The sequence below is a fragment of the Copadichromis virginalis genome, linkage group LG14, assembly GCF_057382275.1.
Source record: "Copadichromis virginalis isolate Kocher_CV1m ecotype Utaka linkage group LG14, C_Virginalis_male_GT1.1, whole genome shotgun sequence".
In the NCBI taxonomy this organism is placed as follows: domain Eukaryota; kingdom Metazoa; phylum Chordata; class Actinopteri; order Cichliformes; family Cichlidae; genus Copadichromis; species Copadichromis virginalis.
In genome coordinates, this window is record NC_140631.1 from 10512392 (window position 1) to 10536321 (window position 23930).

The 23930-nt window shown below is 43.9% G+C and overlaps 2 protein-coding genes across 2 annotated transcripts; both read left to right on the forward strand.

Moving 5' to 3' along the window:
* Positions 1-217: 217 nt before the first annotated feature.
* On the forward strand, positions 218-5895 carry LOC146693426 (kelch repeat and BTB domain-containing protein 8). The gene is made up of 5 exons (XM_085479278.1): positions 218-696; positions 1037-1190; positions 1309-1387; positions 3759-3986; positions 4191-5895. The coding sequence occupies exons 2-5, from the start codon at positions 1037-1039 to the stop codon at positions 5686-5688; spliced, it is 1959 nt and encodes a 652-aa protein (XP_085335404.1). The 5' UTR covers positions 218-696; the 3' UTR covers positions 5689-5895.
* Positions 5896-12518: 6623 nt separating this feature from the next.
* On the forward strand, positions 12519-23694 carry slc5a2 (solute carrier family 5 member 2). Its single transcript, XM_085479284.1, has 15 exons — positions 12519-12605; positions 12677-12748; positions 15062-15166; positions 15280-15339; positions 15415-15519; positions 15609-15714; positions 19727-19807; positions 20285-20514; positions 21244-21379; positions 21581-21688; positions 21788-21938; positions 22614-22782; positions 22872-23087; positions 23174-23306; positions 23393-23694. Exons 1-15 carry the CDS (start codon positions 12519-12521, stop codon positions 23605-23607), a joined length of 1974 nt encoding a protein of 657 aa, XP_085335410.1. The 3' UTR covers positions 23608-23694.
* Positions 23695-23930: the final 236 nt, after the last annotated feature.

Below are 23930 nucleotides of genomic sequence, written 5' to 3' on the forward strand. Positions count from 1 at the left end.
GCAGCATGAATGCGGAAACCAGTGTTACCGCAGCTAGAAACCAAATACATTTTTGTAAACAATTAAATTTGGAAGAGAGAGAGAAACGAGTAGTTATTTAACGCAACTTTTGTCACAGAGGAGGAGCAGGATTTTTTTTTTTTAATCCAGTAACAGGAAACGGCTCATCCTCCCCAAACAATCGTCACGGGGCAAAGGTCAGCCAATCAGATGAACGGAAGTTTACCGTTGCGGTAATCCGGTTCAGAGACGACAAGTGCGGCCGAAAGGAGCTGAACTCAGTCACAATTTTCAGCTCCGTGAGCCCTAAAAGCTGCAGTTATTACCGGCTAACCACCGAGCTGAGCGTCTGTGTACACTGCCATGGTGGACTGATGTGTGTAACGACGAGACGCGTTTGCACAGGAGGAGATTTTTTTTCTTTTTTTAAGCTAGTTTGTACCTCCAGTTGGTGATGGTGTACACAGGGCTGGATGAGTAGCCTGACGAGCAACGAGTAGCCTGACGCCTCTTCACCGCAGGCCGGGACAAGCGTTTCAGCTGAGTCCGTAGGACCAAGACAACCAAATGCTTCCAAGTTTTTGACAATAAACGAGGTACTTGGATACAGTCGGTCTGCTCCAAACTGCCTCACCAGTTCCTGCTGAAAGTGAGACCCAACCAGCTTTCACGGTGGAAACGAGAAGAAGAGCAAAGGTAAATGAAAGCTAAAAAAAATCCCCCATCACAGCCTCTATGAGCAGTGTGCTTTGGAATTTTTAAAACTCCACCTTTTATGGCAAGTATCATACATGTGATATTAAAATCAACGAGTTTCTTAACATGCACTGTATTGCAATGCTCTCATAATGTGTGGCTAGGAAAGCATACCTTTTTCTGCCAGTGATTTGGAGGTAGGTGCTATCTGGGCCATGTGTCCACAGTCTCTGGGTATAATGATGGTCCTTGGATGCATAAAGATCAGCCTGTTCTGTGTTTGCTGATGTTAAATGCATAATGCATGTGTATAATTCTCTGCTTGTGTCCACACCTTCAGATGAATGCTGTGCGGGGGGGCACAGTCACCTGGCGTCCCCAGCCGTGGCAGGACGGAGACGGGGGCGGAGGGGAGCCTCTGTCAGACAGCGACTCAGAGGAGGAGGACTTCCCCGATGACAGCACCACCCCGCTGGGGGACTACATAACTCATGGTGGGACATTAGAAAATGACAAGGCTGGGGTTTCTCTATTCCTGCACTACATTGGGCTGATCTTACCTTCTGTTGCCACTCTCTCATTCCTCCCACCTCTTTCTTCTCTGTCTTTCAGGACTGAAGCAACTCCTGGATGCTCAGCAGCTGTGTGATGTTACCCTCCTTGTTGAAGGAAAGAAGTTCATGTGTCACAGGTATGATTGCCATATGTTACAGGGTATGGAGATGCAAGGGTCTAATTCCCTGACAATAAGTAATTATTGACAATATTGGGAATAAATAAGCATGTTGATGCATGTTTTCCTGTGTTGGAGCCCTGACTTTGGTGAACAGGACCCTATCTCAGATGATAAAACCTATATAATATCCTTCATATCTTAAGTCTGAAGTACAGTTTGCCTCCACAGCATGACTTCTCTTTTCCACCTTTGACGTACTGAGTGTGTGGGCTCATCCATAAAACAGTAGAACAGCAATGTGCATCTCGGCCACTGTATTCAAGGTGATGATGCAACATGGTGGTTTCCACAAACCAGTGCCTGCCCCTGTGTATTTACAGTTTTTGTAGTAATTACACACTATCAATATGTAATTATGAGAGCAATATCAGAGGAACGTTGTCTTCACTGTGTAGTGTACCACTGCACATGGTTGAAATGACAATAAAGCTACTTGACTATTCCTTTTTCCCTTTTTTTTTCTTTAGTAAACTCAAAAACATGACTTGAAGAGCTTTGAACACTGAAAGACTGCAAAATTGATTTTCTAGCACTGACAAATAAATGTCCCGTTTATTTATACGCTCTGGTCCTTAGGTTTTTAGACAGTGTTATAGTTTTTGTCATTTTACCTCTGTATGCCACCACAGTGGATTTTAAATCAAACCATCAGTAAATAATTTACTTGGAGTGCAGACATTTAGCTTTAGTTGGAAAATTAAGGAGCAGTACAAGGTGAGACCTGTTCTCTGTCATTTTGTAACAATTTTCAGTAGTTTTCAGAGGTTCAGAGGAATTGAGATGAGATGCCTGACATTTAGAATCCATGGATGTCACCAAATGTTGTGTTTCCTCCAGTGAGGTGTTTGTTTTTGGGTCTCTCTGCATTCAGTTTTGTATTTAGTAACTAAATAGCTGCTCTGTTGAGTTAGGATCAAGTGACTGACTTGGACATTGAACAATCTCACATTTTTCTTGCCTTAAGAAACTCTTGGGTTGTCTTTTTGCTTTGGGTCATTATCTATTTGTAGTTCGAAGCTTTGTCCATTCATGCTTGCAGAATTTGTCTGAATCTGAGAAGGGAGTGTAGCTCTGTGCTCATCGTGATAGCTTTCTTGATTTGGATTGACACAGCTTTGAAACTTTGTATTAAAGTGAACAGCTACAGCTCTTTTATCGCCTTAAAATGCTGTGGAATAGCAAGAGAACCAGCCTCTGAAAAAGAGAGCTATGAGCAGGTCTAGATTATTGTGATTTTTATATAATGATGCAAGTGACTTTGAAAGAGTGTGCATTGGTGCTCATCTACTGATGAGCTGAGAAGAGCCTTTTACTAAGGCAGCTCATCTGGCACACTAGAAAAAGAGACAAAAGTCACATCTGCATTATGTTTGAAATTCCAGTGTGATTCACAGCAGTGTCATTTCCCAATGTTTTTGTGCTTTCCAAAGCTATCACAACCACCATTGCCTCAAGGGCAGAAGAAGATAAAAAGCCACATGTTATAATGTGTAGTTCTGCATGAACATTTCCCGTCAGTCAACTGCATGCATTTGTTAGCACTGATACCCGTGGTTTAGAGTGATATGTAAGAGAAGACAGGGCAGCTTGTCCTTCGGGAAAATGGTCTGCTTGGAAGAATAGTTATTGCAGTAGGGTTGAAGTGCAGAAACTCGCCATTAAAAGACGTGCAATGGAAACTTCAGTGTTACAAAAACTGTAAAGGCACAGGTTTAGGAGTGGAGTATAGGAACTTACCAGATGAGTCATCCTTTGCTATATTCTGAATAAGAGCACCAGTGTGTGTGATGAAAAGAAAGAAAACAGTTCAAGCCTGAAATTTTTAAAGCTCTGTAATGCTTTTGGGAGGTATTTGTCCTGTTAGATCGGGGATGTCAAACTCATTTTACACCATGGGCCACATACAACTGACTTTAAGCTTGAGTGGGCTGGACCAGAAACTCCCCTTTCAGTCAGTGGACAGAAGTGTAAATACAGTTTAATCCCTGAGATATCGCAACGTAAAAAAAATAACAGTAATTTCAAACGTATGTCTCTGTTTTTCTACATGTTTCTATAGGCACTATGACTGTTTGTGCTAATATAAGATTACATAAAATTACAGACTGTCTTGTAATTATGCAACATGAAAGTTTCAGTTTTGTTAAGGAATTTATTTATTTTTTGTGTGCATCTATGGATCCATTGTATAAAACCTACATTTGTACAGTAACAGGAAGTTTTCTTAATTGTTTATTTGTTACATTTTGTTGTGGTTCACTTTAATGTCTCACCCATCTACTTCTTCTTTTCTTTTGACTCTCCCTCGACTTCTCTTTGCCATCAGAGTCCTTTTAGCAGCCGTGAGTCCGTACTTTCGGGCCATGTTCACCAGCCCGCTGGTGGAGTCTCGCCTCACAGAGATCCGGCTTGAGGAAGTGACGCCATCTGTCATGGAAACCATCATCCAGTTTGTGTACACTGGGGAGGCTGGGCTCTCCCTGGATACAGCTGAGGATCTGTTTGTGGCTGCCAACCGGCTTCAGGTCATGCCCCTCCAGGACCTGTGCTCCAGGTAAAGTTAATATCCTCAGTAATTAGATGTTACAGTTCAAGTGGCTACGTTTTTACTTTGACTTTAGATTGTAATTAAAATAAAACCTATTCTGTTTTCTAGATGAAGATGGCAATTAAATCATCTTGTGTCATTCCCTTTTTCTCTTCTTCTGTTTTTCTTTGACATTTTTCTGCTTTTTTTTTCTCACTTTAAATGCTTCAGGTTTCTTTTTGAGCACCTCTCAGTGGACAACTGCCTGGGGATGTACTCTCTGGCTCGCTCTCACCATGACCAGCTCCTGCTGCGTGCCTCCCTGCGACTGGTAGCCCAGCACTTTCCCCGGGTGGCCCGCCAGAAAGACTTCCTCCTGCTCGACCACGGCACCTTAGGCAGTCTTCTGAGCTCCGACCGTCTGGGCGTGGACTCGGAGGCAGAGGTATATGATGCGGCACGCCGCTGGGCAGAGCACCAGCCTTTGGATCGCTACGCTCACATGCCAGCGCTGCTTCACCACCTGCGCCCCGGGCTGTTGTCCCAGGAAGAGAGCCGAAGACTGAGTCAAGAACTGGGGCCAGCAGCAGCAGGAGAAGGCCTCGGCGGGCCTCTCAGACCACGAGAGGGAATGTTTGAGAAAAAGATTGTCTGTGTGGACCTGACGCCTCGGGAAGATGAGTATTTAGCTGCAAGAGACTACACGGTGGACTGCTTTGATCCTCGGACAGGGAAGTGGGAGAAGCTAGCACCACTCGGCTCACTTGTCAGTCCTGGCTGCACAGCTGTGGGCGACAGGCTTTTTGTAGCTGGTGGGATCCTGCGGACCGGCTCTGTGTCTGCAGCCGTGCATGAATACGATGCTGTGTTGGACCGCTGGATAGAGCAGCCTTCGATGGTCCAGCCCCGGGCCATGCTAGGCCTCCTTGGATGTGGAGAGTCACTCTATGCTTTGGGTGGCAGCAACCGCTCAGCTCTCCTGGACTCCAGTGAGACTCTGGACCTGACCACACTTCAGTGGAGTCCTGGGCCTCGGCTACCGCTTCCCCTGCGCGCCTTTGCCTGTGCAGCACTACGTGGAAGACTTTACCTCCTGGGTGGAACCACACTTGAACAGAACCGAGCTGTGGTCCACTCAGGCGTGCTTATTTATCACACCCTGACAGACTGCTGGACACGTGTGGCACTAGATTCAGGTGCCACCTGCCTCGCTGGAGGAGTAGCAGTGCGAGGTGGAGTGTGCGCCATTGGGGGATACATGAGGGATACCACCAAGTTCCTGGATGGTAACTACACCAACCTGGAGACTTTGGACGCTACAGGCCGTGTGCTGTTTTTCAGAGAAGGCAGAGGGTCAGGGGTGGAGAGGGAGGTGACTGGGGGAGGGGTGCTGGTCAGCGCAGAGCAGCGAGGGGGAGCGGGTGGCGGAAGTGACCGAGCTCCAAGCCCCGTCGTTTTTCCGGGGTTGCCTCGGCGGATTGCAGCAGGGGGTGTGGCCAGGTGGAAAAGACGGATTTATGTGTTGGGAGGGGAAAATGGCTCGCGCTTTTACGACAGCGTGTACTGTTGGAAACCCGGCTGGCGCAGCTGGGTTCAGAGACGGGAAAAACTTCCGGGAGATACCGGAGGCGTGAGCCAGTTTGGGTGCACCACTCTAAAATTCCCTAAAAAACACATCCTGTCCAGACTCAGACTAGCCAAAGAAAACTGCAAGAAGCCCTCTGACTAGCTGAGCAGGAAGCAGTGAGACTGAAGTGAGGGTCATAGACACAGATTTACTCCAAGGAGAATCAGCTCCTCCATGGCTTCTTGAAATGTTGAATTTTAAAATGAAGTCACGTGGAAAATAGCATTTTATACTATCTGAGTTCAGCCACCAAGCAGGCCTAGAATAGACCGGATCATCTGAAAGTGTCACAGATACAGTGGGGCAAAAAAGTATTTAGTCAGCCACCGATTGTGCAAGTTCCCCCACCTAAAATGATGACAGAGGTCAGTAATTTGCACCAGAGGTACACTTCAACTGTGAGAGACAGAATGTGAAAAAAAAATCCATGAATCCACATGGTAGGATTTGTAAAGAATTTATTCGTAAATCAGGGTGGAAAATAAGTATTTGGTCAATAACAAAAATACAACTCAATGCTTTGTAACATAACCTTTGTTGGCAATAACAGAGGTCAAACGTTTACTATAGGTCTTTACCAGGTTTGCACACACAGTAGCTGGTATTTTGGCCCATTCCTCCATGCAGATCTTCTCGAGAGCAGTGATGTTTTGGGGCTGTCGCCGAGCAACACGGACTTTCAACTCCCGCCACAGATTTTCTATGGGGTTGAGGTCTGGAGACTGGCTAGGCCACTCCAGGACTTTCAAATGCTTCTTACGGAGCCACTCCTTTGTTGCCCGGGCGGTGTGTTTTGGATCATTGTCATGTTGGAAGACCCAGCCTCGTTTCATCTTCAAAGTTCTCACTGATAGAAGGAGGTTTTGGCTCAAAATCTCACGATACATGGCCCCATTCATTCTGTCCTTAACACGGATCAGTCATCCTGTCCCCTTGGCAGAAAAACAGCCCCATAGCATGATGTTTCCACCCCCATGCTTCACAGTAGGTATGGTGTTCTTGGGATGCAACTCAGTATTCTTCTTCCTCCAAACACGACGAGTTGAGTTTATACCAAAAAGTTCTACTTTGGTTTCATCTGACCACATGACATTCTCCCAATCCTCTGCTGTATCATCCATGTGCTCTCTGGCAAACTTCAGACGGGCCTGGACATGCACTGGCTTCAGCAGCGGAACACGTCTGGCACTGCGGGATTTGATTCCCTGCCGTTGTAGTGTGTTACTGATGGTGACCTTTGTTACTTTGGTCCCAGCTCTCTGCAGGCCATTCACCAGGTCCCCCCGTGTGGTTCTGGGATCTTTGCTCACCGTTCTCATGATCATTTTGACCCCACGGGATGAGATCTTGCGTGGAGCCCCAGATTGAGGGAGATTATCAGTGGTCTTGTATGTCTTCCATTTTCTGATGATTGCTCCCACAGTTGATTTTTTCACACCAAGCTGCTTGCCTATTGTAGATTCACTCTTCCCAGTCTGGTGCAGGTCTACAATACTTTTCCTGGTGTCCTTCGAAAGCTCTTTGGTCTTGGCCATGGCGGAGTTTGGAGTCTGACTGTTTGAGGCTGTGGACAGGTGTCTTTTATACAGATGATGAGTTCAAACAGGTGCCATTCATACAGGTAACTTACAGAAGACGTTACAGGTCTGTGAGAGCCAGAGATTTTCCTTGTTTGAGGTGACCAAATACTTATTTTCCACCCTGATTTACGAATAAATTCTTTACAAATCCTACCATGTGGATTCATGGATTTTTTTTTCACATTCTGTCTCTCACAGTTGAAGTGTACCTCTGGTGCAAATTACTGACCTCTGTCATCATTTTAAGTGGGGGAACTTGCACAATCGGTGGCTGACTAAATACTTTTTTGCCCCACTGTACATCAGTAGTCAAACAGGCAGTAGGTAGAGGCAGAAACTGGGGAAAAGTCAGGCAACGTGCACCTGAATGTAACTGAATCCACTGTTTGTCCTCTATAACCCAGAAAAGGGCCTTCACTTGATTGAAGTGTGATGTTATTTTAAGCTTTTTTTTTGCTGTTGTAATAACTCTAAATTTGTGGATTTTCTTTGGACGCATTTAGTTTAGACACAAGGATACTGGCACATTCCTGTTCACTTTATTTCCCTAAATCTTTTTTTATTGCTCTCCTGATCTCAGCCTGCAAAAGCCCTTTGATACTGCAATTTACAGCACACAAATCCTGACTGGATGGGAAATGTATTGTAGAAAGTTTTAGAATAACTGTATTTATAGAGCATCTTTGAAAAAAATCAAGAAATAATGGGTGTTGAAAGAAAGAAAGAGAAGAAATGAGCCCATAAATCATTGAGGTGATTGTAAAATAGATAATGGACTTTCTATAGCCTTTGTAGTGTTGCATTCCTGAAGACAGGAATACAGAAAGTAATGTAATGTAAGAAGAGCATGGATATGAGTTTCTAAGTTTTCTGTGAGTTGAAAGGATTTTTGATGGTGCAAGAAACAAGAGTGAAGAACAGACTGGACCTGGTAAACAATGCTTGATGTCAAAGATGACACGCACACATCTGGGAGTCATTTCAATAAATTGTGTGTGGAGGTTTTTGTTGTTTTCACAGATTCATTTTGATCCCAGGTTACAAAACTACATTAAACAGCTTTTCTAATGGCTCCAGCCCCCCCCCCTCTTTTTTTTTTTTTTTAGATCAACAATATCAAGAAATTTGTGGTTGATAAAACTTTGAATAACAAGCTGATATGTTTCTTTTTTCATCTGACATAAATCATTTGGCACCGATATCTGAAAGCCATGGTACTTGCCGAGATGCCAATATTAGTCAACAAGGCCATTACAGCAATGAAAGGCCAATTCACCTTGTTTTTTTTTATGAGTTCTGATAACTTATTATATGATAACTTATTTACTGTAGATATCTTAATTCTAATCATTTACGGCTATTTAAGTTCATTGTTTTTAATTTATTACATATTCCCTATCGTGGCCCTGCTGTATTATCTTAACAACCTCCACATGTGAGCATTATTGGGATAAATATTCTAGACAAAGAGTGTGTAACCTAACAGAAGTGAATTTCCTGGTAATTCTGACTAATACGTTTTTAAAAAAAAGTTTTATATTTGTCTGAAACCCCAATGTTATCCTTTACACTAAGCTTTGAGCAACCCTTCAAGTCACTCCCTGTATGAACCTAGACTCTTTTAGCTCCGCCCACTTTACGCCAGCTTTCTTCTGAGTGGCTCCCCAGAATAGGAATAGGAAAACAAAAACAAGACGTGATAGCTATGGCAGCAAGTCCCGGATGAGCTTCGGGGAACCGAACGATCCAAGATCACGCGAAATCGTCAACAATCAAATCCAGCTAACTTACTTAGCGAGGTACGAAGAACGGGCCCCAGGTCACATTGTAACCAGTACATGTATTCCAGAAAGTAATGAAGAGAACAATATGTCCCCTTTAAAAGTGTTTTGGTTAGAAAACACTCGAGTGGGAGAAACGGAAAAAATGAAAGACTGTATTAACACATTCAGTGAGTTCTTTTAATCAGCTGAAGGAAACTAACTTTGTAGTTAATGTGATATCTAAACCCCTCTTAGAATTTGACCTTCAGTATCCTTGTGTCTAGACTCTGTTACATATCTTCCCTCCATCTTGAAGCCAGTTCAGTCTCTGCTTGATTCAGCAGACACGTGAAGCTTCAGCCGTAGGACTTTGAATGTACTTGGCATGGAGGTTATGGACTATCTAAACACACATTGAGTAGCATTGCACCTTATTTATTTATTTTTTTAAAGTATTTTAAGTCTTTTGTTGTTTCTAAACATTTGTGTTGAGACTGCACTTCCTGGATGTCCTGTCCAGAAATGATCTGCTGTGACTCTAAAACGCACTAATAATTATTCAGATGCCACAGAGATTAGGTCACGGTCAGGTTTTGTTTTGTTTCATTCTAAATCCGCTTTTCTCCACTTTCCACTGATAAATAATTTCAGAATCCAAAGTCAAACCGTCCTCTTATCGTTCCAGTTGAAAATGTTGCGCTAATAGTTTCTCCTTCAAGGTTGGAAAAGTGGAATTTCTCCAATTTTCCCAGCTCGCTTCACAGGCAGCAAGTTATTTCTAGTGGCCATAGTGACTTCCTAGGCTGTGCATCCCCATTAAATACTGTGGTCTTTATTTTATGTAGTGCATACTAAATGATACTTTGCTTACTCTAATTTATTCTTGCTTTATATTTGTTAAATACATGGACGTGAGCTGAGTTTCAGGATTCCCTTTTCCTCTTCACTGCTGATAATCAGTCCAGTTTGGATAAGAATTATTCCAAGTGCTTTGTTGGTACAGGGGATTCCATATGTTTTTGGGAAATGACAAAATTTTAATATATTTGCCACCTTCTTTGCCGTAAGTTTGTACAACACCACAGTGGATCATTTTCTGTCACTTATCAAATTCAGGGTTGCGGTTGGGCTGGAGCCAATCCTAGCTGTCATAGGTGAAGAGGTGCAGTACACCCTGGATGCAAATTCAGTCTATTGCAGGGCTGACACATAGACAGACAACCTTTCACATCTACAGGCTATTTTAAAAAAAAAAAAAAAAAGGACACCAGTTAACCTTTGAACTGTGGGAGGAAGACAGAGTATCCGGAGGGAACCTACACAGATACTGGAAGAACATGCACACACAGAAAGGCCACAGATTGGATTTGAACCCAGGACCTTTTTGCCGTGAGGCTAATCACTGCACCACTTACCACTCTTGAAGTGCAGACTTTCAGCTTTAATTCAAGGTGTATATTGTGTCTGAGTGTAATGATAGTTTTTTTTTTAATACTTGGATAAAATCCTTTGCAGTCAATGACTTCTTAAAGTCTAGAACTCATGGAGAACCAATGCTGTATTTCCTCCTTTGAGATGCTCTGCCTTTCAAGAACATCCCATTTCTTTGCCTTTAGGATGTCTTGAGTTGCCTTTGCAGTCAATGACTTCTTAAAGTCAGTTTGCTTTGGCTCATTATCCGTTTGCACGGTCCCATCAGTTCTTCTGTATTTGTCTGGGCAGAGAGTACAGCTCTATACACGTCATAGGTCATCCTGCTGCTTCTGTTAGCAGTCACATGAGCTATAATGATGAGTCGCCCAGTTTCACTGCCAAGCCATACATGCCAATACCATAACGCTGCCTCCATGTTTTTCATATAATGTGGTGAGCTGTTAATCTCGGAAGTTCATCCTGGTTAACCAGGCTCTTTTAGATGATGTCCAGTCTGACTTTGTAGTTGTTGAGCATAACCAGTGGTTCACAACTTGTTGAAAACCTTCTGTATTTCCATTCATGGAGAGGTCTCTTCATACACAAAACTCCTCATGAGTGGCCTTGACTTGATTAGATGTTGTGAAGTTGTTTTGCTTAATCATGGAAATAATTCAACATGAACTTAAGTTGTCTTCTGGGTTCTTTCAGGCCTTTTGGTGTTGCTGGTTCAGATTGTTGAATTTGTTCACTCCTAACTTTTTTTTTTTCCTTTTAATTAGTCATGGAACCACATCAACTGCCATAACCCTGCTTTTTAAGTCAGTTGTCCAGTTACTTTTGAGCCTCTGGAAATGGGGAACTGCGTATAAAAGCAGCTGTAATTCCTAAACATTTAATGCAATACTTTTATTAAACCCCTTGAGTTGTAGCTGGAAATCTGCACTTTAATCACGTTGATGGTTTAAAATCCACTCTAGTACTGTGCTGAAGCAAAACTACAAAAAAAATGCCATTCCACAAAAACTTATGCACCCGATGTTTCACTTTTGCTTCTTCCTGCCTTTCACTGAGCCACTGCCATTAGCTGAAATATGACCGCCAGTAGATTGGCAGCTTTCTCTTCTCCCTCAGGTGAGGTCAGTCCAACCTGGTGTTGAAGTTTCACGGAAGAGCTGGTAATGCGAGTCTCTCATGATGAGACCGTAATGGTCTCTGCTCACGGTTTGCCATTTTAGACATTTGATATGGAAGAATTCATACCAGTGAGGGTTTCTTTGTTTGTTTTGTGTTTCCAGAAAACTCCACACTACACTGCCTGTTAATTATTTCCCCTGACTTGCTCTGAGCTGTCACCCCGGAAATGTCAGACGAACTGATTTCCTCTCCCTCGGTGTGCTTACAGCTTGTGTGACATGTGAAAAGTGACTGTACGCATGCATGTTTTCTATGCTGAGGCGTAAATGTGTTCTACACAAGCTTTTCGCACACATCCAGGGCTCACATGCCGTGCGCCCATTCAAAGAAGCTGCCCTAATTTGTATTACTTAATGACATTTGTGAACTGGAAGGCAAATGGATGCTTCAATGGAAGCAGTGCTATCAAATGAATAAAGGACTTTTTTGCTTTTGTGTTTTGTGACTGTGACTTTTTTGACATGCCAGAACCTTTTATGTTGACTTGGTCACAATGATTTGCAATAATCATATTTTTATCATTGTTTAGTGAACCGTTGACCAAAATAAGGAAAAGTACCCATCTTTACTGGTAACATTACGGGTTGTTGTGGGAATAAAAGATGCAGGACATGCATAAAGTGGGTAATTGTGCATGTAAAATATTAATTCAATCCAGTGGAGCTACTTAACTCAAGGCATGTTTTTCATGGTTTAGTGTTAATAATTACTCTAATAAATAAACTGCTGAATCTGCCCATTGTCAAAAGTGACCAGAGCTCTCACTTAGACCAGTCGCCCCAACTTTGCTGCCTAACTGCTGCTCATCTTTGTAGTCAAGTTGATGCAGAAATGTAGGTGTATTTTTTGTTTTTGTAGATGACAAGACTTTAAAAAAAAGCTTTACTTGAAGAAAAGTTGCAGGTAAACCCAAAGCAGGTTTCCTCTAAGGAATCATATCAAGTCAAGTTTTAGAGTGTTTTTAGGTACAAGTGGAGCAATGGCAGACAAGGTGACCATCAGCAATCCAGCAGACATCTCCATCATTGTTGGATATTTCATTGTGGTGATAAGTGTTGGCGTCTGGGTAAGTGTGCCTTAGAGAATTCCTGATTATTCTGATCATCTTTGATGTTTACGCACTTTTCCATGTTCCAGTCCATGTTTCGGACCAATCGTGGGACAGTTGGGGGATATTTCTTGGCCGGTCGTACCATGACCTGGTGGCCGGTGAGTTCAGTAGATACACAATAAATGTACACTTTAAACTGTTATTGGCTTAATATCTTCACTGTATTCATCAGCCAGTAATAGGCGCTGCACAGAAATACCAAAGTTTGAAGTAATTTTAAAACAATTGTGCTATACTTTGCGGTTTATCCAAAGGCGGTGTATAAATAGCCAATACATAAAAACGATACTATCGTTATTGGATTTTTAAATATTGAATCTGCATAGAATCTTTTTGCAGTATCTTAAAACATGATCAGTATATCAAATAATAATCCCCCATAAATGTGAGTGATTGTGAATGAGCACACACTCCTGCATTGAAAAATGCTAAATTTCTGAATATGAGGCTTCAACCGAACATCATCAGTTCTGAAATTGAAAATGCGCCACAAACTATTTGCATTTTGACCTGAAAACATTTGTATGTCTGAATGTGTCCATTTTTCTTTTCCTGTTGCATTCTCTCTCATTCAGTTGTATTTTTTGGCCTGAAGGTTGTGCAAAAAGGTGAGATTAATGAAGTGGCTCTCTTTCTCTGGCTAGAGCACCATGGAAACTTCTGCTCATCACAAACTGATCTGGAGCAGGTTATGTTCTGAGTTTCTAAGCTCCATGTTTTCACTGATTATTTTATTCAAAGTAAGCTCTAAGTGTTATACAGATACTCTGTTGAAGGAATAGGTTTTATACAGAACTGTGCAAAAGTCTTGAGCCACGTTTCTGGATATTTTTCTTCCAAGTCACCAGTTTTTAACATTACACCCCCCCCCCCCCCCCCCCCCCGCTCATTTTCAGTACAGTCCTTCTACTAAAATATGAATCTATGAAGCATAAAAAAGACGCTTTACTCAAGAGAGGAACCACTTTTGTATATTTAGGCATTTTGTTACTAGCAGCCTGTCATAAAGCACACCGTTTGTTTGCATTTCTTTAACCTTCTTTGTATTTTGCACAACTCTGTTGCTTCCCATATGGAAAAGATATATATAAATCTTATAAAGTTTGTATCTGTCTTGTGTGAAACTTGTATGAAAAGCATATAAGAGTGAAAACAGATATAAGAGCCCTTGAAAAATTATATAATGAAACTTGTATGTTTTGGATACTTACTAAAACAATGTATGAAAGTAATGAGAAAGTGGCCACTTTCATGAGTAAATCATGTAAGCCTTATATGATTTACTTAATCACATATAAGTTTTTACTATTTCTTTTCCATATGGGTTGTGAAGCTCGCACACAAGAATTTCACTCACATGTGCTGTACCAATGTACCTGCACATGTGATGTGACAATAAAAGTGATTTGATTTGATTTGATTTGACCTATCAGAGACGTACAGTATATCTCTGAACAGTGAGTGTCTACACTCATCTGCAAGGCATGATGGAGGCACTGTCGTGGTTTGGAGCTGGCTTTCTGTGAGTGGTTTTAGGGAATTATTAACACGAATAATATCGTCAGAGTTTAAACCAACATCCAAAACCATTTGGAAAATAACTGATTGACAACAGCTTTGTTTTTCAGAATGACAATGATCACAAACACACTGCCAGTATAGTAAAAGCATACCTGGATAGAAACTCTGTTTTTAGCTTATATATTGTTTCTATGTTTGCATGTTTTTCCATTTTCTTAGCAAATATATAAAGAAATAAAGGGTATCTCAAAACTTTAGCACAGTACTGTATATATAACTGCTGAGTCACATCCTAGTAACAACACCAAATGAAGCACAGTTATTACGTTACAGTACTGAGGAACCTGTAATGTTTAAACATATGAAGTTTAAAGTTTAACACCTCTAATGATCTCATAGAAATAAACAGCAGTGAAGAGAATATTTATTGGTTTTGCTGTTTCACTTGTAACAATCACAAATTCACATTGAAATAGTTTCTCTTGTCTTACTTGCAGTGTCAGTGTTGCGTTTTACTGTTACGTTTTCTGCGTGCTTCATAGATCTCTTTCGCCTTTTCCTGTGATAGTGCCTCTGACTGGAGTAACCAGTCCATTTTGTGCGGAGGAAGAGTCGAGTAATGCATCAAGTGTATGTACAGATCCCGAAGCAGAAGTCCCGGGCATCAAAATTCATTTGATTGCATTAATTAGTATATGTTTTTTATGTAGTGCCAGATCTCAAATTTTCTCTCTCTCCCTCTCAACACCTTCGTGGCAAAAATGACCAAATATTCAATAATTTTCGTGATTTTAAGCCTTTGAAATGCCAGTTTAATTAATTTAATGATCAGTTATTTATTAAAAGCTCCTGTAATTTTGCTGGATCGGCATCTCGTGTGGTTTTTGCAGGTTGGTGCGTCTCTGTTTGCCAGCAACATCGGCAGTGGTCACTTTGTTGGTTTGGCAGGCACCGGGGCGGCTGGCGGCATCGCCGTTGGAGGGTTTGAGTGGAGTGTAACAGTCACCTTATTTGCCTACATTAGACACACTGTAAATGACAACAAGTGACTGGAAGAAGGTCTAAATATGTCGCGTGTTTTTGTGTGTTGTTCGTTTTTATGTGCCAGGCTCTGTTTATCGTGCTGCTGCTCGGCTGGCTGTTTGTACCTGTCTACCTCACAGCCGGGGTAAGAAGTTCAGCCTGTGCTGTATTTCAGGCATCATAAAGTGTAGCCATTCACTGGTGTGTTGTGCTGTGGCAGGTGATCACGATGCCTCAGTACCTGAAGAAGAGGTTTGGTGGGACCAGAATCAGCCTCTACCTGTCAGTTATCTCACTGTTACTGTACATTTTGACTAAGATCTCAGTAAGTGATCCCATTAGTGCACACGTGTTTTAAAAAACTGTCCCTATTGTGTGTATTTCTCTCTTCATTCAATCTCTGTCTCTCTCCAGGTGGATATGTTTTCAGGAGCAGTGTTTATCCAGCAGGCGTTAGGATGGAATATCTACGTGGCTGTCATCGCCCTTCTGTTAATAACAGCTTTGTACACTGTTACAGGTATGGTAGGATCTATACCAGGGGTGGGGGAACTCCAGGCCTCAAGGGCCGCTGTCCTGCAGGTTTTAGATGCGTCCTTGATCCAACACAGCTGATTTAAATGGCTAAATTACCTCCTCAACAAGTCTTGAAGTTCTCCAGAGGCCTGGTAATGAACTAATCATTTGATTCAGGTGTGTTGACCCAGGGTGATGTCCAAAAAGTGCAGGACACCTGCCTTGAGGCCTGGAGTTCCCCACCCCTGATCTATACAGTACATGAAATAAGTATTTGATCCCCTACAACCCAGCCAGAATTATGGCTTCTAGAGATTTGGCTGTCCATCACCATATGGACAGCCTAGACCAAAGACAGACAAGACCAAAGAGTTGTAAAAGGATGTCAGGGATAGATCACGAGAAAGGAGGTGGATCAACACTGTAACGGGGAAAATTCTAATTTTTTCTTACATTTAGATTTAGGTGCTTAGGATTTCACTGTAGAGGTTTGTATAGCCTTTTGTTTTGGTCTGGTCATGCTGGAAGATGTTGCAGGCAGCAGAATGTTTTCCATGGCATCTCCAGACTCTGTCACATGTGCTCAATGTGAACCTGCTTTCATCTTTGAAGAGCACAGGGCGCCAGTGGTGAAGTTGTCAATCTTGGTGTTCTCTGGCAAATGCCAAACGACTTGCACGATGTTGGGTTCTAAGCACAACCCCCACCTGTGGTCGTTGGACCCTGATGCTACCCTCATGGAGTCATTTCTGACCGTTTGAGCAAATGCACATTTCTGGCCTGCTGGAGGTGATTTTGCAGAGGTCTGGGAATGCTCCTCCTGTTCCTCCTTGACAAAGGTGGAGATAGCGGTCCTGCTCCTGGTTTGTTGCCCTCCTCCATGTCTCCTGATGTACTGGCCTGTCTCCTGGTAGCACTTCCATGCTCTGGACACTACGCTGACAGACACAGCAAACCTTCTTGCCACAGCTCGCATTGATGTGCCATCCTGGATGACCTGTACTACCTGAGCCACTTGTGTGGGTTGTAGACTCCATCTCATGCTACCACTAGAGATAAATCACCGCCAGCATTCAAAAGTGACCAAAACATCAGCCAGAAAGCATAGGTACTGTGAAGTGGTCTGTGGTCACCACCTTTATTGGGGATGTCTTGCTAATTGCCTATAATTTCCAACTGTTGTCTGTACTTTTGCATAACAGCATGTGGAACTGATTGTCAATCAGTGTTGCTTCCTAAGTGGACATTTTGATTTCACAGATGTGTAACTGACTTGGAGTTACATAGTGTTGTTTAAATGTTCCCTTTATTTTATTTTATTTTTTGAGCAGTGTAGCTTGACCACAGCTGACCTTGTTGTAGACTTTTTTAATAGAAAATTCCACAACAACACAAAACTCTATGGTAGGAGCTTGTTAATAATCTGAAGGCAGCTGGGACCACAGTCACTAAAAATACCATCAGTAACACTACTCTTTGGCATCAACTCAACCCACCATATTTGTAGGAAGAGAAATGCTGAGTATGACCCAAAGAAAACCATCCTCACAGTCAAGCATAGAGGGGGAAACATCAATGCTTGGGGACTGTTTTTCTGCTAAGGGTACAAGATGACTTCAGTCCATTGAAAGGTAGTGACTTTGCATATCTCCAGACCTCAATCCTGTAGAAAATCTGTGGAGCCACATGAAACTTTGAGTGGCCAAGCAGCAGCCAAGAAGCCAAAATGATTTAGAGAGTTTCCGTAAAGAGGAGTGGACCCTGCTGAGATGTGAGCCAACCTGGTGACCAAGTATAAGAGACGTGTTCGACAACAAGGGTCTCTTCATGCTGTACTAAGTCCTGTTTTGCTTGGGGATCAAATATCCATTTCTTCCGCTTATCCGAGGCTGGGTCGCGGGGGCAGCAGCCCAAGCAGAGAAGCCCAGACTTCCCTCTCCCCAGCCACCTCCTCCAGCTTATCCGGGGGCACACCAAGGCGTTTCCAGGCCAGCCAAGAGATATAATCTCCCCAGCGTGTCCTGGGTCTGCCCCGGGGCCTCCTCCCGGTGGGACATGCCCGGAAAACCTCGTCCAGGAGGCGCCCAGGGGGCATCCTTGTCAGATGCCCGAACCACCTCAACTGGCTCCTTTCGATGTGGAGGAGCAGCGGCTCTACTCTGAGCCCCTCCCGAATGACCGAACTTCTCACCCTATCTCTAAGGGAGAGGCCAGCCACCCTTCGGAGGAAGCTCATTTCTGTCACTTGTATCCGCGATCTCGTTCTTTCGGTCACTACCCACAGCTCGTGGCCATAGGTGAGGGTAGGGACGTAGATCGACCGGTAAATTGAGAGCTTCGCTTTTATGCTCAGCTCTCTCTTCACCACAACAGACCGGTACAGCGTCCGCATCACTGCAGCCACAGCACCAATCTGTCTGTCGATCTCCGGCTCCCTTCTCCCATCACTCGTGAACAAGACCCCGAGATACTCAAACTCCTCCACTTGGGGCAGGAACTCATCCCCGACCCGGAGTGGGCACTCCACCCTTTTCCGGCTGAGGACCATTTCCTCAGATTTGGAGGTGCCAATTCTCATTCCCACCACTTCACACTCGGCTGCGCACCGTTCCAAGGCAAGCTGTAGGCCATCACCTGATGAAGCCAACAGGACCACATCATCTGCGAAAAGCAGAGATGAGATCCTGAGACCACCAAAGTGAAAGCCCTCCGCCACTTGGCTACACCTAGAAATTCTGTCCATAAAAATTATGAACAGAATCAGTGACAAAGGGGAGCCCTGGCGGAGCCCATCACCCACCAGGAACGAGTCCGACTTATTGCCGGCAATGCGAACCAAGCTCTTGCAACGGTCGTATAAGGACTGAATGGCCCGTAGCAATGGGCCTCCCGGAGCACCCCCCACAGGACCCCCCGAGGGACACGGTCGAATGCCTTCTCCAAGTCCACACAACACATGTAGACTGGTTGGGCAAACTCCCATGCGCCCTCGAGTATCCTTGAGAGGATAAAGAGCTAGTCCAGTGTTCCGCGACCAGGACGAAAACCGCGAATCACTACCTTATCTTGGTGGAGGGGTTTGTGTGTTCCAGGGTTCCCAGGGGCTATGTTGTCTGGGGGCTTTTGCCCCCTGGTAGGGTCTCCCATGGCAAATTGGTCCTGGGTGAGGGACCAGACAATGAGCGATTCAGAAGACCCGTATGAAAAGACTATCGAGGGAGCAGGGTTACCGGGGCCCCACCCTGGAGCCAGGCCCAGGGAGGGTGCCCGAGGGCGAGTGTCTGGTGGCCGGGCCTTAGTCCATGGGGTCCAGCCGGGCACAGCCCGAAAAAGGGATGTGGGCCCATCTTCCTGCAGGTCCACCACCCGCAGGAGGCACTGTAGGGGTTGGGTGCAATGTGAGTCGGACGGCGGCCAGGAGCGGAGGCCCTGGCGGACCGATCCCCGGCTACCAAGACAAGACAAATATTTTTTTCACTCAAAAACATGCGAATCAATTTTTAACATTTATTTAATTTTTTTAATCTATTTTGAGTTGATATTCTGTCTCTCTCCATTAAAATGAAACTACCATAAAAATTAGAGACCATTCATTTCTTTACAAGTTAGCAAACTTCCAAATTTAGCAGGGGATGAAATAGTTATTTATTTAAGGTCTACTCCACTAACTTTACACATGTGAAACCATATAACTATTACGTTGCTATAGTGATATCACCAGGGAGACCTTGGATGTGGGAACTTGTAGTTTGTAGGATAAGCTCTGGCTTACAGAGTTTAAAAGATGAGTGCAACCACAGCGCAGAGAGAGTTTAATGAAAGGTCTTTTGCAGAATGCAATGATACTAAAATTCGCCCCATTAGACTAAAAAAATAATATCAGGGTCCTATATTCTGATTTCTTGACAACTTTACGTTGACAAAATATTGCAGAGATTTTTTCCATATCAGTGTAGTTCAGTGTGTGTGTGTGTGTGTGTGTGTGTGTGTGTGCGTGTGCGTGTGTGTCTTACCAGGTGGGCTGGCTGCGCTGATGTACACCGACACAGTTCAGACTTTTGTCATCATTGCTGGGGCCTTTGTCCTTACCGGCTTCTGTGAGTCCAATCTTTGCAGCACGACACAACACGCGGGTCACACCTGGGTCCCCAGCAGTTTCACAACAACAGGAAAGACGTTAACCAGGGTCTGCAATCATTGACTTCATTACAGTAGAGGTGTACAGTTTGCTGACAGTGCAGACATGCAACCCCACCACACCTTTTGCTGACTCTACAACCATTCTTTACTAAAACGTCTTGAAATCACAGTCTAGTACTGGTGTAGAATATTAACTAATCCTCTGAGCAGTTAGTGCTGCTTCAGCAGCTGACTCATGTCTTCAGTTAGGATATCAGTTTGACACAACAAGAGAGTTCTGGACTATTGAACAGTAAAAACACAACACGCTTACACACACAAGCAAGAGTCCTGTTTGAGATTTTGGGAAATTGAGTGTGTTTTAAGCATCATCAGCCTTAGAGGGAGGGGTCCTAGCACAAATTATCCTCATGCTTTCTCCTTCTCACCTCTAGCATTTGCTAAAGTCGGGGGCTACAGCGCTCTGCTTAATAAATACAGCTCCGCCACGCCGCTTAATTTCACCTCCCTGGAACCCCACCGCTACAACATCTCCCCCCACTGCTACACCCCCAGAGCGGACGCCTTCAACCTGCTGAGAGACCCAGCTGCAGGGGACCTGCCCTGGCCCGGGGTGCTGATTGGGATTCCAATAGGGGGCATCTGGTACTGGTGTACAGATCAGGTGACTTTTATATCAGTGGAAGCACTTTGGTTTGGGGAGCCAGGGAGTTCAGCCAGTTTCTAACAGCTTCAACTACCATAAAAGGTGAAATACAGCAACATATGTTGTCAGAGTTACAACTTTAAATGGCACGCTTTACCAATATTAGTAATTTAGTTCTTAAAAATCAATAGTTAAAGACAAACTTTGTAGCCTTTCTCTCAACTTCTCTGTTTATGCAGTCAGCGGACACTACCGCTGACTCAGAGAGGCTTACTGCAGCTCACAGAAGAACCTACTTTGGGCAGCTCTTTTATTCACAGTCTTATTCCCTTCCTGGCATTACCCCAAAGGGATTCATGTCTCCACCCAGAATCTTTCGCTTGTTAGTCGAATGTGTAAATCGCTACACTGTGGAGCCAGCTGCAGCGCACATACACTGCTGTAACTGTCTTTACGATACACTGAAGTCAAGCTGATAACCTGGTACAAGGGCGCCTGTCCTCAAGGAGGAGGAGGAGGAGGAACCAATGGAGTGCAACAATACAGAAAAATAGTCTAGCTGGTGAAGGATGAAAGAAAAACACATTAGCAAACCAGTATTTCATTTGCCCCCCAGTAAAGCATCCTCACATGCTGTGTTACACTAATAAGGCCCATAAGATGCAGAATTACTGCATTAACAGTTGCTACTTTAAAGCAAATGTCTGAACCTTTAGGCACATATCGTTAGTCTGTGTCTTTCTCCAGGTGATTGTACAGCGGTGCCTCGCAGCTCGCAGCATCACAGACGTGAAGGCCGGCTGCATCATGTGCGGCTACCTCAAACTGCTGCCCATGTTCCTCATGGTGTTCCCCGGCATGATCAGCAGGATTCTCTACCCAGGTCTGTGGGCTACACTAGTAGTGGCAGGTGCACACTGCATCCTTATGAACCTGCCTGGCTCTTTTGAGACCGAATCGTCAAAAGTGACTCATCTCAAATCCAAGACCATAATTCCATTAAGCTTTTTGAACTCTCGCTTGTAAGCTTGACTTGCTGTAGGCAGGTGATGTGTCTGAACGTTGTGTGTGTGTGTTTTTATAGATGAGGTTGGCTGTGTGGTCCCTGAACTCTGCAAGAACATTTGTGGGACTGAGGTGGGCTGCTCCAATATAGCTTATCCTAAACTGGTGATATCAATAATGCCGGATGGTAAGGACACAATTATTGGCTACATTTAAAAAAAAAAAAAAGATGGTTATTTTTGCCTTACATGACCCCTGCTCTGCTTCCTGTCACGCTTTTGTCCAGGTTTGCGCGGTCTGATGCTGGCTGTGATGCTGGCTGCTCTCATGTCCTCTTTGGCCTCCATCTTTAACAGCAGCAGCACTTTGTTCACCATGGACATCTGGACCCGTATCAGACCACAGGCCACTGAGCGTGAGCTCATCGTCGTAGGCAGGTACAGTGCAGCATGCTTTCTGTAACACTCAATGTTACAGAAAACCAGCATAACCAAAGAGAGGTCCTTTTCTTGGACTCTGCTTGAGTAACCCTGCATTAGCCACAGTTAACATAATCGTATTTATCTTATACTGGACAGCCCTTGTTTTCATCACCCTAACCCTAGCTCTGTGTAGGCTAACTTGCTACTGATTGGCAGCCCCTCGTAAATTGAAGGTTTGGAGCCAGAGCAGCGTCCCTGAGAGGATCGTTTTAAGAATATCTGCTCTTACTTTGCTCGTCAAAATGAACTAGGAGTAGAGAAATAACCAAAAAGAACTTGTTGCACACACACTGACCTTATTATTTGAAACTATGGCCATGTTTATTATTATTAACCTTTATTTTACCAGGAAAAGTCCCATTGAGATTAAAAACCTCTTTTTCAAGGGAGTCCTGGCCAAGAGGTGACAACATGTTTAATATGAACATCTAACACTGTAATAATGCGCATGTCAGAAACTTTTGTTAAATAACAAGCAGTAGAGTTTTAAAGAATTACACTTTGCTGAAGACATCATACGAGAAGTTCTTCATTTCCTTTCCTAGGAAAGTAATATAAACAGCAGAGGTTTATAAAACTGAACTGATATGGACTGATTTACCAAACTCTCATATTTTCTCTGGTCTTTAGAGTCTGGGTTCTGTGTATTGTAGCTGTCAGTATCTGCTGGATCCCGGTGGTGCAGGCGGCACAGAGCGGTCAGCTGTTTGATTACATCCAGTCCGTCTCCAGCTATCTGGCTCCCCCTATCGCCGCCGTCTTCCTCCTGGCTGTGTTTGTTAAGAGGGTCAATGAAACGGTGAGACATCGTCTGCCAACATTACAGCGATGAAACACCAGGTGTAGTCACAGTTATATGACATAACACTCATCTTCCTCCACTTGCAGGGTGCCTTCTGGGGCCTGATTTGTGGTCTGCTGATGGGTTTGTGTCGGATGTTGCTTGAGTTCTGGTTTGGTACCGGCAGCTGTATTTTCCCCTCCAGCTGCCCTTACCTGGTGTGTGGGATCCATTACCTCCACTTTGCCATTATCCTCTTCTTCTGTACCTCAGCGCTTGTGTTGCTGGTCAGTTGCTGCAGCGAGCCAATAGATGACCAGCATGTAAGTGATTTACACAGCACTGATTCACTGAGGGCCAAAATAAGGCCTTATTTATCAAATGCTTATGACAAAAACATGCCTTCCAGCTTCATCGTCTGGTGTTCAGCCTTCGTCATTCCAAAGAGGAGAGAAAAGATCTGGACTGGGAGCAAGAGGAAAAAGGGAGGAGGGCCAGGAGAGAGGCCAGCAGGAGGATGAGGGAGAATAAAAGCGATGCAGGTAAGAAACAAAGTGAAATCGCAGTGATGGAGAAAAGCAGAAGAAACACTCACTAAAGCAGCTTACAAACTATTTCTCCCTTTCAGTGGCTGAAGAGGAAGAGCAGTCTGGGATCTGCCAACTTATCAAACGGTTCTTTGGCCAGGGTGGCAGTTCCTCCCCGACCAATGACGAAGAAGAACCTGAGGAACCGGTGCAGATGCCCGACATCAGTGAGGACCCAGTGTGGAAGAACGCAGTGGACGTCAACGCTCTCATCATGATGGCTGTAGCAGTTTTCATGTGGGGATACTATGCATGACAGAGTCCTTATGTTGCTTAATGAAGGTGGATTTTTAAATGTCTAGAAATAAATACAAGTGTTGCCATCTGTTGGCAAACTCTGGTCACTGCACTTAAGCAATTTTCTTTATTTTGAAGTAGTTCAAAGTAGGTGCACGTGCAAATATACAACCATGCTGCATTCTGACACAGCATGGTCCTTCTCTACTTTTGTCCAGTTTTAAAAAGCATATGTAATGCACAGTCTGAAAAATGCTTTATCAGGTTAAAATGCCATTACTGTATACGGTTACATCGTGATTCAATCACAGGTCGATCTCGAAAGGTGTGAAGATTGAATTC